At 31.5% G+C, this 14762-nt stretch overlaps 2 protein-coding genes across 4 annotated transcripts in view; both read left to right on the top strand.

The window, feature by feature from the left end:
- LOC126780493 (UNC93-like protein) overlaps positions 1–4562 on the top strand; it is an 87807-nt gene extending 83245 nt beyond the window's left edge. For both annotated transcript variants that reach the window (XM_050505042.1, XM_050505043.1), the window contains 2 exons: positions 1822–2018; positions 2302–4562. In XM_050505042.1, coding sequence (XP_050360999.1) covers positions 1822–2018; positions 2302–2424 — 320 coding nt within the window. In that variant the 3' untranslated portion in view covers positions 2425–4562. The remainder of the gene's footprint in view (positions 1–1821; positions 2019–2301) is intronic.
- Positions 4563–10596: 6034 nt separating this feature from the next.
- LOC126780518 (peptidoglycan-recognition protein 2-like) overlaps positions 10597–14762 on the top strand; it is a 32715-nt gene continuing 28549 nt past the window's right edge. Inside the window, exon 1 of one of the 2 annotated variants that reach the window (XM_050505082.1) lies at positions 10597–10897. In XM_050505082.1, coding sequence (XP_050361039.1) covers positions 10687–10897 — 211 coding nt within the window. In that variant the 5' untranslated portion in view covers positions 10597–10686. The remainder of the gene's footprint in view (positions 10898–14762) is intronic. The other variant, XM_050505080.1, reaches the window with a different exon arrangement.

Here is a 14762-nt window from a genome sequence, read left to right as displayed (position 1 = left end):
TTTATATTTCATTTATAACGGTTTTGTCCAGGAAGTAGATAGTATTATTATAATATCGTACTAGGCATTCGAAATGTTATTTTTTGAAAATTATCATTTTTAATTTACAGTCATAATTATTTGTTATTTAGTTAAGTGACAAATCAACATCTCAGTTGCCATGGTTGGTGATGTCGATGTAAGGTATGGTTATTATTTCTTCACCATTATCTATGGGCAGTGGTGATCACTTTACTAACAGACCATCAGGTGGTCCATTTGCACGTCCGCCTACCTATAACATAAAAAAAAAAAACTTAAAGGCAAGACCAAATCGTTGCTCTAGAGGCTAGTTCTCAAAAGGGACAAAAAAAATAGGTTTTTCTGTCATGAACCATTTATCATCATATGGCTCTTCTTAAGTTTTTTTGCTGTTAAAATGGGGAAGGGCACAAGTATTGGGTACACTATGTCTGAACTTCTGCCAACGCATATGCAATGATGATTGATGTGTGTGATTGGTTGAGAAGTTAAGATGTGAAAGAGAAATAAACAAACGAAAAAACTCACTTTAAAGTATTTTAAGCTTATATTATAAAGCCGCGTACCTATCAGAGGCGCCTCAATTCACGCGGCACACATTCAAGGCTGCTCAACTGTAAGGCGACGTGCTTGCTTCGATACGGTTGTTATCATATTGTAAGTTACACAACATGACATCTAACTTTGAAATATCTGTATTTTAATTTATTATTTGATTGAAGTGTATCAATAAACACGTTTTTGTTTGAAGTCGCAGCGGAGTCAAGCACGCCTCGAAGCGCGTCCGCTTTTGAGCAAAGGAATTGCTGTCCCTACTCGACGCACAGCTTTAGAATAAAAAATTATTTGACTCTTTAAATTACAGTACAATATAGACCGACTTTCCTAATCCATTCGCTATTGCTGTTTACGTCATTCAACATGAATTATATTGTTACCATATATTTGAACATAAATAAATTACTTTAATCATTCGTTTATGTTAAATACGTTTTTTTTTTTGTTATATAAGGCAAAATAAATGGAGCTGTGTCTCATGTTTGATTGATAAGGTATCATTTTATTATTAATGAAACCGAAATTAAAATTCTGTAATGAAATTCGGCATGTGTTAATGCCGATATCTTATATATGCACATAATAGTCCGTTAATTAAAAATTGATAAATTTATATGATTAAATAACATGGTAATATGTTTTTCTTGATTTTAAATAAAATACATAAATATAAATTAGGATTAGCTAGAACTTAGTAAAAAGTTGTGATTAGTATACTTTGAAAATACGTTAAAAAAATTAATCCAATTTCGATTTCGATTTTCAAAAATGTCAAACTGATTTGTTTGTACTGATAACTGGTTGAAAGTAAATGACTTTCTAACTCGGACGACTTATACCGGTTGTACGTCATCCGACACGTAAACCTACGCCGTATTAGATTGTGCTACAGAACACTGGTTGAAAATGAAATGGCTCACCTGACGCGTTCACCGTGTAAGCACGTTTGAAACATTTTATTACCTTTAACGTATAAAATGAACAGAGAAAATGATCTATCCATAAACAAGAAGTAGTTTCTTCTGATAACTACGAAAATTCCTTTGTTTACCTCTCGCTGTTATACTGTCATTAATTGAATTATTTTTATATAAATATTAAATAATTTTTCAAACAATTTTTCCTATATAATATATAATATATCTCGTTGAAGTCAATTTTTACTCGTGTCAAGTCATGAGCATTTTATTATGTTACCTCAAGGCTTATGGTTTTGATTGGAATAACATTTGACTTTTCCAGGTCTTTACGGTGTTTTGTTCCGGAGAAACAAGGAGGCCGCCTTTTCCAACTACAGGCTTTGGGAGAGCGCTGGTTTCGTTGTTGCATATGCCTATTCCACCCATCTCTGCGCCAGGATGAAACTATATGTGATGATGGTTGCCCTCCTAATTGGTGTCGTCGGTTACATAATTGTTGAGATACTTCACATGAGAAAGGTAAATTTTGTTATTGTTAGAGCTTTATTAACTCTAGTAAAAACCAGCCAAGTTCCAGTCGGACTCGCGGACTTAGGATTCTGAATCTTGATAAAATCTGGGTTGCGAATTTTTTATGGCATATGCCTAGGTCCTTTATCAAGTCTACGTTATAAAATGAATTATTCAAGCCATACAGATGAGAAAAGTGCCTGTTTTTCTTAAATATATTTTCAAGATTTTTTTTTGCAATCAATATTTACCTTTTAAAGCAAAAAATATTAATAGTTAAAATTCGTTTCAGGCTCGTCGTCTGAAGGCTATCGCTGAGAACCCGGTTGCCGCGGCTGAAGCTGCCAAGCAACCTCCAGAAGAAGATGATGAAAAGGACGAAATCGATGACGACATCATCATAACACATCTGTAAATGCGGAGTTAGACGAACTCCAGCGTTCCGAGCGCTTTCAGCGCTATATTGCCATACACACATATTAGGTACAAACCACGAGCTGATGTAATCTCGATTTATTCTATTTATATATATGTATCCAATAGTTAAGTGTAATTTGAAGCAAAGATATATCAAGTACAAACATTTCACACATTCGAACGTGGCCTGTTTGTCGGATACGCTCTGCCACGGCAGCACGCAAATGCATTACAAAATTGTTCCAACTCACTGGTACACTTCGGTCCGATCGGTCTCACCACGGACAGATCTCGAGTCGTTTAAATATTTTGTGTTTATCAAATGTTATTAAATGTTAGTTACACGTCGCGAGACGACACGAAATTATAATTTAGGTTGACGGCGTATTGGCAACTGTTTACGTAACATTGTTTCAATGAGCTCCGCAAAAGTTATTTCTTCTGTCAATATTTGATCATGGACAATCAAAGATTTTATTGAAACAAAAAAACTTGGCAGTTTCACTATTGTTTTATTCATTATGGTATAAATATAAAAAATTCTTAATATGAAATCTATACTATCTTGTGTTTTCTTTCAAAAAATTATAATTAAAATTTTCTTTGTCTTGTTTCCTGTAGATTATTTGCAACTAGGTATAACAATTCGTATTTTATTTCTAAGAATTTTAATAAAGCGCAAGTTCGAATTAATTTATTATTGTTTTACTGAATGAGTAAAACAGCTGTGTATGTATTTCCTTCAATCGTAATCACTCGCTTTGTCTCGTCTATAATAGTGTTTGGATATATTTTTTTATTTATTTTATTCTATAATATATAACCTTTTTTAGTTCTCGTAAGATTTGTAAAAACATATTTTAAAGTAACAACAATCTGTATAGAGAAATCTCTCAAAGAATCCCTGAAAGGTCTATCCAAATAAATATAGCGCTAAAATGGTATAATATGGTCTTAGATTTAAAAGTAATCTTTTGTTTTTTAATAATAAAAAAAAAAACATTCCAATGTATTGAAATATTAGCAGCTACATTTTTATTGACTTGTTGTCGTTTACGAATACTTTTTTATCTGTGACTGTATTACATTTTATAATTATGCTTTAGTATTAATGTTGTGATATGAAAGAAATTTCAAATAATCGTATGAAATTTCGTAAACCCTGGCAAATAAATCTCTTTTATAAATTTCGATTGATCCAACCAAAAACTATCAAATTTTGACACAGTTTTCTGTAATAATATGTTTTCTAACTTCATCTTTAAATTACTATATATTTAACACACTTTTGTTTTCCGTTTTCTCTTTCCCTCTTTTTATATTATGTAAAATATAATAATACTGACATGATCTTATTAATCCAACAGGAGAACAAACTTATATATTATTTATTATCACGTTAACATTCTCTTACCAGAAATACGCGTACAAAATAAACCGACAACGCGTTTTTATTTAGATGATAAATACTTGAATAAAAATGTGAATTTGTTGCCGAAAATATTCAATAGAGATTTACAATAGGAAACAGAATCAATTATTGTAGGCGCATAGATCAAATAAATTAATATTATATTGATAAAATTCACAATATTTTAGAGTGTAAGTTAATATAACCATTTGCTATATCCAAAATAGCGATGTTGTAAAGAAATGAATTTAATTTTTATTTGAATATTGAATAACATTGTCTCAAAGTATGATATACATAGAATTTCATTGATTTAAGGAGAGGCTCCTTTCAGATTTCTTTAAAAAAAAAGGGGAGGAAAACAAAATTTAAATGAATTAATTGAATTATGACAAATATTCGATTTAAGATGTTAGACCGTCTAAATTCGAATTATATTTTGATTTAAATCAATAATTTATACCGAGTTTTTATATTATAAATAATTTAAAATATATATTGCAAGTATTGGAAAAATATAAACATATAATTAGACATAATTGAATAAGTATACACGTTTTGAAAAACACATTTTTCACTAATCACATTTCGAATAACGTTTTGTAGCACAAAATAATAAATATTTCACGTTTGATCTTATTTGTTGATTCACAATAATACCAAAGGTGTGTTTTTCAAATAACATGTTGTTTTAGGGTGAAAAACCACGTGATAACACTATAGCTGTAATGAAATTAAGCGTATATTTTTTTTGTAAATTAATAATAAAACTACAATTACAAAGTAGGTAAGTAATAAGGCTATTTTATCGATTAAACATTGTTTTTCAGATAACATTTATGAATAAGTTTATGTTATAATATGATGTCATGAATTTGTGATGAAAATAAACAAAAATTGTTTGGTCAAATTTTCGTATTATTTAAAACCCAAATATTTTATACTTATAAGAAAAAATATCGATATATCATAAATATTTGTAAATTAATTTTGACAAGGAAAAAAATACAAAATAAATATCATATAAGTCCTTTGTATTTTAAATAATACTATTATTTTCATTTATTTTATGATACAAATTAATTTGTATTTCAGCTAATGTTTGTCGGAACACATTCTGACATTGAATTTACATACTTTTATTTTTATTTGCAGGTGTTACTTATTTTTCGCAACCACATGGTATTCTCGTAAATTAAAATATTTCTGTAAATTGGATAAATTTTGATCGATTGTGATTTAATTGATCGCCGTCTGGTCATTGAAGATATAATATATGTAAGTAAAACTTGTATCAATGAAATAGAACTCAAAACAATACCGTAACAGCCTGTGAATGTCCCACTGCTGGGCTAAAGGCCTCCGCACCTCTTTTTGAGGAGAAGGTTTGGAGCTTATTCCACCACGCTGCTCCAATGCGGGTTGGTAGAATTCACATGTGGCAGAACTTCAGTGAAATTAGACACATGCAGGTTTCCTCACGATGTTTTCCTTCACCGTAAAGCACGAGATGAATTATAATCACAAATTAAGCACATGAAAATTCAGTGGTGCTTGCCCGGGTTTGAACCCACGATCATCGGTTAAGATTCACGCGTTCTTACCACTAGGCCATCTCGGCTTATACTCAAAACAATGATGGTTAGAATTTTTGTGTTTTTCTGTTTGTTCGTGTACGCTAATCTTAGAAAAGGCTTAACGGATTTGAGTGCGGTATCACTAAAATATTGTGGCTAACTTCACTTAAAATTTTGTGTTTATTTTATTTCAATCGGTTCATAAATTATTGTCCATTTAAAGAATATCTTCGAATATTTATTTGATAAAATAACTGTTCAGATAAATGGAAAATTGATTTGAAACTTTAGCCACCTATAAACGATAGTCTGTGTAAATGATGATAATAGAAAACTTATAGGAACAAAAAAAAGTTAAAAAATGGACAGTTTTAGAGATTTAAATATTTTAAATGTAAGTAGAACTCAGATCTATATGATCAATCATATTATGATTTACGTTTTAGTTTTAAAAGGACACAATTTCCTGTTAAGGGATCGTTTGCAGTTACAATAAATAAAACACAGGGAAATAAATTTAAGTATGTCGGAATAGATTTGAGGGTATTACGTTTTTCTTATGTATGATTCCAATTGTATTGTTATTCTCTCTAATTCCTGCTTCCCCCTTCCTTCATAAGTCTACGCGTGCTGTCTCTCGATGTCACCGCCTAACTATGACATCAATTCCATCGCGAACAAAGAAATTTGGGAACTCCTTTCTTTGTCGCACTTCCAAAAAATGGAATTCTTTACCAGCTCACCTGTTTCCCTTCTCTTACAACCCTTACAACCCAAACCCCTCCCTCCAAACAAGACGTGAAGAGGGCGGCAAGGCGGAGGCGGCTAGTGCAGAACATTCTTCCGGACTGTACCGGCCGTCGTCGTGTTTGGACTCTACTACCACTTACCATCAAGAGTAAAGCCATTTGCCTTCCCGGCAAAAAAAAAAGTTCCCTACAAATAATACTACATATTCAGGCTTATTAATTCTTGTACTACTCTTTTTTGTTAAAACTTTAATCAGATACATATTGTCAATAGAATAATATTAAATTATGTAAATAGGAATAAAAAGTTTTTAATTCATTTGTAATATTGATTTCATTGTATTAAATTGTCGCTTAAGATCAAGAATTTTAGATAGAAAGATTAAGAAGACTAATAAGATCACATATTAACTAAGTCAGTGTTTTAATATTCGCAAAATTTATAAATTTAGGTTTGTTACTATCAACTAATTTAAAAATTATTTTCATATTTATCAATAAACGGCCTTACTTTCGTTAAATATTGATTTATCTCTTTCTTACAGTATTGATTTGACATTTGATTGATAAATAAGATACAGCATTATTTAACAAATCATCCTCTTAACAATATTTATACGTGAAGAGAAAAAAAATAATTAGAATACTTTTAGTCATAGCAAACATTTTTCTCCCGCATTACGGCGATAAAACATGTAGGCGTTTCTATTTTTAGTATAATAATAATTTATGAAATATTGATTATTGAGAATGTTGTTCTTTGAACCAATAGTTGTTTGTTTTTAAAATAACTCATACCACGTTTTTTTATTGCTTTCGAAGACTTCGAGGCTATTTATAAAGTAATATTCTTAGATATTGTTACAAGTTAAACAACATTATTTATTTTATCATTTATTCCTCGTTATCTCTAACATCTATGACACATAGACGATGATCATTAAGGAATTCTACCCATCCTGAAATATGATAATTTCGATACCATCCAAGATGATTTTCCGATTATATTATTTGTATACGTGCAATAGCTAACTGCAATAATGTTAAGATCAAATTAAAAGTACAGTAACTACATATAAAAATTCGTATATCGTATCGGGTTTTCTCATCTCTAGATAATGAAATTATTTAGTTTATTAATTAATCTTAGTCATATACTTTTTTTCTTAATGATCACCGTTCCCGAGATATCGCCATTTGAAATATGAATAGTATATTCATGTTCACAGCATACATCCGATGATATATAGGTGGCCGTATATACAAGATATCTAGTACATTATAAATAACAGAGTATGTGCGCAGTTACTCTCAAAAAAAATACTAGCTAGTAGTAGTATTAAGTCTAAGGGTAAAAGGTTATTTATAGGTAACAACAATATGAAAAAGAGACACTAAGCATGTTCACATTTTTAGGCACTGCTCCCAAAGCCGGAGGCAAATCAGTGGTTTTTTTTTTCAAATATCCCCGAATGCTTGCACAATGTGACTCATGCCATGGTGTCACTGTACTTTTAATAAAAAAAAATATAAACATAAATTTGATTTGCTGTTTATTTATTTATTTGACTGGACTCCCTTTAACAAATTAAAATTTCGTCAATATTAACAGTTTTCTTTCCAGCATTTAATGTTTAGAAGGAAAATAGAATTCAATCGGATAACAAAACTAAATAATTGGATATTAGGAGGAGGAAATTTAAATGATATCGATAGTGCCTACGAATAAATGAGAAGTAACATAGATGGAAATACACGTACAATGTAAGAGGGTCTTGCTTTTATTTCCGTTATCTTTACCGTTTGGATGCTCCACGTAACTTAAGTCGCCACTGACATCCTTATTTAAGGGCTTAAGTGAAATCTTACTATGACCCTCCCACGTTTGGACAAAGCACTTCTCTACTCTCGAAAAGAAGATTATGAGTTAATTCGGTGAGTGTTTGGCTAATTATGTAAGAATATAATTATACACTATTTTTGTGGACAATATTATATTTTTTGTATTTATATAGTTATGAAAGTGTTTTCAAATTATAATGACAATATAATAGAATTTAATTTTTTAACCATACGTCATGCTTTTATAAAGATTTTTTCAGAAACATAAGTGCATGTATTTTGTATTTAATATATCTGTTATCGGTCAAAATAAATTAAATACTAATAAAAAAATATAAGATTACTAATAATATGGTTGTTATCTGTTTTTTATTATTCTCAAAAATCTTACCTGATAATAATAATACTTGGATTTGGCGCTAGATAAGTTTGGTAACTCGTCATGCGCACTTTTTACGTTGAACCAGAATATTTTTAGTTTTATTAAGTGCCAGTTTTTATGATTATTTCTATCCGTAATCCGTAACAGCCTGTGAATGTCCCACTGCTGGGCTAAAGGCCTCCTCTCCTCTTTTTTTTTTTTTGAGGAGAAGGTTTGGAGCTTATTCCACCACGCTGCTCCAATGCGGGTTGGTAGAATTCACATGTGGCAGAATTTCAGTGAAATTAGACACATGCAGGTTTCCTCACGATGTTTTCCTTCACCGTAAAGTTTCTATAGTTTCTTATATTTTTATAGTTTTTTCAGCTTCTGACGTTAAATTTTCAAAATACCAACCAACCTTTGTGCTATGACCAGCTGTATGTGCTTTGCGCTCCAGGTCGCGTTGATTACTTGTAGTTTACGGATGCCGACTTTGAGTATCGTCACCGCAGCACCGCCATGAAGATGATGAAGGTCATTTAGCTTTGTTTGCATGTCTGCATGTTTAAGCCTCAGGACCCGTGACCGGCATCAAAGTCAACAAGAATAGCCAAGTTAACCCCATTATTTAATAAACGAGATGGCCCAGTGGTAAGAACGCGTGAATCTTAACCGATGTTCGTGGGTTCAAACCCGGGCGAGCACCACTGAATTTTCATGTGCTTAATTTGTGATTATAATTCATCTCGTGCTTAACGGTGAAGGAAAACATCGTGAGGAAACCTGCATGTGTCTAATTTCACTGAAATTATCCCACATGTGTATTCTACCAACCCGCATAGGAGCAGCGTGTTGGAATAAGCTCCAAACCTTCTTCTCAAAAGGGAGAGGAGGCCTTAGCCCAGCAGTGGGACATTCACAGGCTGTTACTGTTAAGCTTAGTAGCTACCTTGATATAATTAAAGGCACAATTGACATTCAATTTGACTTATTACCTCTACAAGATACAGTTTTTCAAAGCAGAATAATAATTTAAAAAAAAATTACTTATATAGGGCATAATTTTTTTAAAAGGCTTCTGGAGTTATTAATTATTTTTGATTTAAATGCGTATTTGTACTATTGGTAAAGTTTTTCAGATTGTTTTTTATTTAATTTTTTTATCATTTTTGCATTAATAGAACGAGACCGTCTTGTTTTATTGGATTAATTCTTCGTATCTTTTATGAGCTGCTTGTAATCGTTTCTTCACCCACTTCCTATTCATATCATCTATGTTGAAATTAGATTCGTGTACATAGTTTACACAAATTTATAATGAAACGTGTCTCGACGCCATTCATATAATTTTAAGGCATGTCCCTAAAAAAAGCTATAAAATGGAATGTCTTTTAATAATAAAATGAAAAACTTCTCGGCGCCTTGCTAAAGCAAAATAGGAAAATTGAATTTTTGGATAATTATAATAGGTTAAAAAATGAGAATAGTTGTTATTAAAATACCAGTAAATACTCTTGTAAATTAAAAATACTCTTGTTTCAGTATATTAACGAAATAATTGGATTAATTAACGAGATAAATATATGATATTTATGAAATGTTTTATTTTTCGCATTGAATTAAATAATTTAATATGAAATAAGATATAATGTTGCATGTATTTATAGTTGTATATGTAATTGGACTTTACGACTTACTAATTGGCATTGCCAATGTAGCATGACTATATAACAATGTTGATATATATAAACAAGTAATATATGTTTTAATTTGATATTTTGACTAATTGCTGCGTAACATTGAATATTTTAAAAACAATTAAAAACAACAAGGACATTTCTATAAAGAAAAAAACGTTTCAACGTTGAATTTTCACAATAAGAATACCTAAAGACGATAACACCCTCATATTCTGTATCTTTATCAGTCAAATATAAGTGTCCTAATTACATGTGACAGATCTTTATGAACAATTTTATTTGTGAAATAGATAATATTATTAGCAATCACTCGAATCGATAGAGGCAGTCAGAGTCAGTCATTAGTCAGTCAGTACAATAAAACTAACAAAACGAACCGAACTCTTGAGTCTATCAGTCTAGTATTGTTTATTTCCTTATCTAATAAACAAATAGAATCTTTAAAAATATTTCACATGCGAATCTGTGGAAATTATTATTATTATTTATTATCAGGATTTACCGATTGAGTCAGCGCTGTGGATTGTAGTAGTGAAGTTAGTAGCGCAACGGACAACGTCGCGAACCGTCGTCTCCATACGTGCTCTTGATTACGTCATACTAGTTCTGTGTTTGTGATGTGGACACCGAACGATGGAAACAGCATTGAGGAAAGGGGTCGCGTGAACAATGGCTCGGATTTGGTGGTTATGGACGAGAGGGCGATCGCGGCTGCGATGCCTGTACCTAATGTCGCGACCCTCAACGTCACCAAGTCTTCCAAAGTTCACATCGGCCCTAAGTTCGTCTCCGTCACCCAGAATGTCCAAAACGCGGAGATGGTTAAAGGTGAGCGACTCACGCGCATGTATCCAGTCTTTGTTCTGCGCCATTTTAATTATATCGATAAACATGCGTTTCTGCTTGCGATTTATAATAATTTTATTTTGTTTGTAATTATTATCAGTGAAAATATTATAGTTAGAGCTATTGCCAATGACATACATAGAAATAATGCGGTGCGAATTGCGAATTCCATTTTAAGTCGATATTCCAGTTATAAATAAGTATATGGCCGGAGTTGTTTACAAATGATAAGGAAGCAGTGCAAACATTTGCAAAGTGATTTAGATGCTTAAGTGCGTAAACAATTATTTCAATGTTGCACTTTGTCGCTCTTTCAGACCGTTATTCAATTTATTAGAACTTGGAGTAACTGTATATTTAAATATATCAATTGAATATAAACAAATTATTATGTTTTGAAATTCAATTTGTATTTATACGTATGTATAAGTTTCTACGTATTGCTATGGCCAATTCATAATAAAATCTTGAAGGTATTAACAATAAAGCCAGTTTGATATGTGTAACTCGTTCTGGTGAATGCAGTCCTCCGAGGAAGTAAGCCATTCATCCATTTGCGCATTTTAATTGTCCACGGGTCATGATACATAGACGTATATATATAGAAGACATACGTCACAATTTCCCAAACTCTCTGTCTATCTCTTTCTCTAGTATAGATTCGATAGAAAGAATCTCCTGTTGATATAATATTAAAATATTAACTATTCATTAATTTCTCATAGACGGTAATGTTTATGGCTTCGAAGTCTTATGTTATGCAATTTTTTTGGTCTTCTCATTTTGTTAATTTATACTAAAAACAGATTCTTGGTCGGATCTGAGGTCCGTCATTACCTCCCCCTCTATTCGCTCTCTCTTTCTCTCTAGGACAGATTCAAGAGACAAACTCTACATATTATAATAAATCAATAAGTAAACATAAACATTGACGATTAATAAAAACCTAACAAAAAATAATAAGATCGGGATTGTTGGCGTTCTATGGGAGAGGCTTTCGTCCAGCAGTGGACGGTGATAAGCTAAAAAAAAACAAATAATATTATAATTGTCTCTCTTAACATTAATATTATATATTTTATCTTAACTTCATCTTGTTACATTATTTGCAAAAATATTTAACACTGTAAAGTACAGAAAAATATTATGCGAAGATATAATTTACTTATTTCGGTTATTTCAATTTGGTTTAGACGATATAACTAATGAAACAAGAAAATAATAACATTTTTTTGTTACCGTTTAATAATTATTCGATGCGCAAAAAATTATATAAGGAAAATGAACCTGATTATTCTCTTTGACGTCACGAAGATTTCATTTAACTTAGTGACTTACTCGTATTAAATATTCGCTTATAACAATGATATAAACACTGGTTTACTTACACGTTTGTGTATTGTAATGTATTGTAATCTTTCTATTCTCTCTGATCATATCCTTCCACAGTCCACTCATTTGCCTGATATTCCAATGAATATATAATACTGTAATATTGTAGTAATAAGCTTACAGTCTCCATGTTATATTACTTCTATAAATAACCAGTAATAACCGGTTCAGATGTTTTCACATCAACTTGGACTAATTGCATACTATTTTAGCGACTTTTTTTACAATTAGTACGAAACGAAATGACTCGTGCCAATTTTGAGAGTGCAATATAAATTTTATGCAATACAATTTAAATGCTATCTACACTTGACAGGTTAAATGCTACATCTATAAGAGAACGAAAGGATTTTCACTATAAATCGTTATAATATTTTATTACAAATATTACGATCATGCTAATCTCTCGATACGTGATCTCACCACCAGTATCTGAGCATGTATCATCCAATGATAAGACATCTATCGGCTCAGCATGCTCTTGCAATTCTCTCTCGAACTCGAACGTTTACTATCTGTAAATGTACCGGTTCGAATTATAACGTCCAAGGGGCAATTTTTATCTGTAGAAAGCGCTTAAAGTGTTTCTGATAAGGAATGTTTTCATGTCACAATTAAATAAAACTAATTTCAGTGTTTATATTACGATTATTTTAATTTAAAGCCAATGTTTTTTATTAAGATTCTCTATAAATTGGATTTCATGAGAGTCACGTTCGAATTTTGATAATTCTATAATGACATAAAAACATAGTTTAGTAATAAAGATCATAATCAATTTTGCACCTACCTGATCTATCTAGATTAGCGCTTCCAACCAGACGTTATCAGGGGATTTTCTTTTTTTTCGCACAGATAAACAAAAGCTAAATTCAATAGCATAAACTTAAAATAACTAATTATTTATTGTAGGTTTCTTATCATAAATGAAAGTGAAAAATTGCTTTATAGTTGATTTAATTTTTAAAAATGGAGTACTTGACGTATGAATGTTTCCGACTTTTCACTAATAAGAAAAATGCAGTAGGTAAAACAAGAGCAAATTCAAGGTTTGATAAATCTTTATCAAAAGTTGAAATTCCACGGAATTTAAGTGAGACAGCATAGATACGTGTAGCTATGCTGTCTTTCTATATTAGTAGATATTGAAATGCCTTAGACTCCTTACTTAATGCTGTTATAACATTGGATGACATGACAAATTCAATGGAATATTAAACAAATAAAAACTCAGTGGTGCTTTCTAAGTTTGAACCAGATATTTTCGGTTAAGATCCACGTGTTTCTCCCACATGAAGTGGGGGTAGTGGGTATTCCGTAGTGGTTATAAAACCAGCGGAAACGCTTACGTATACTACCGTGACGATCCGACGCTTGGCACACTATATTCAAGTAAGTAGCCTGCGAAGCCCCAGCTGCACTTACGGCGGGAAAAAAAAACGCATAGCGCCGACGCTTTATTCCGAGTTTTCCCACTCTCCACGTACTTTTCGCCACCTTCTTTAGTAACATAATTGGTTAAGATTCACGTGTACTAACCGTTTGAGCATCTTGCCCCTTCCTGCACAAGTCTACGCGTACTAGCACTTGATGCCACTGTCTTACTGTGACATCAATTCCATTGCGCACGAAGAAATTTGGTAAGTTTTTTCTTTGACGCTTTTCCCAAAAAATAGAATTCTTTACCAGCTCACGTGTTTCCCTTTTCTAATACCCTTCAAACAAGGCGTGAAAAGGTATCTTGCGAACCGGGAATTCGGGGACGCCTATTACAGATCGTTCTTTTCGACTGTAGTGGCCGTTGTCGCGTTTGGACTCTACTACCCTTTACCATAAGGTGGAGTAGAGTCATTGGCCTTCCCGGCAAATATTTAAAAAAAATTTGACTAACTCCTACTTTAATACATACTACCTATACATACTATTACTTACCATTTATCATTACCGTAAAAAAATCACACAGTGGTTAGAATTTTTCAATAACTGGTCACTGTTTTATTTAGGTATATTTATATCCATTTAAATTTCTTTTCTTTTTTGGCTCTTTTGATAACAGCAATAACAAATATTTTCTAAGAAATCGTCGTTTCATTATATCTAGAGTACGTTTCCATTCGTGACAATTATTCGCTCATACTAGTAATTTCCGAGGTTCCAAGGTTTTTCGTCACTCGTTTTATGAGTTGACATTTTGAAGCATAATCAATATTAATCAAAATGTATTTCAAAAAGTGTATAAGAAAAAGGTTTGATTGTTCTTATTACAAGACAAATCAATGTACCAATTTTGAATTCAGATAAAGGTGAACCAGGAAGAAACTCATTAGTTACTTCGATTATTTATCATATTACACGTATTACATTAAAATATAAATTATATATCCTGCAAGTAAATTGACGAAATATCATTTATAAGAACATCATATTACGCTTGTCACGTCATTAGACTAAATTT

This window comes from Nymphalis io, chromosome Z (assembly GCF_905147045.1).
Source record: "Nymphalis io chromosome Z, ilAglIoxx1.1, whole genome shotgun sequence".
NCBI classification, from domain to species: domain Eukaryota; kingdom Metazoa; phylum Arthropoda; class Insecta; order Lepidoptera; family Nymphalidae; genus Nymphalis; species Nymphalis io.
Note: the sequence above shows the minus strand (reverse complement) of the source record. Positions and strands in the feature narration are given on the sequence as shown.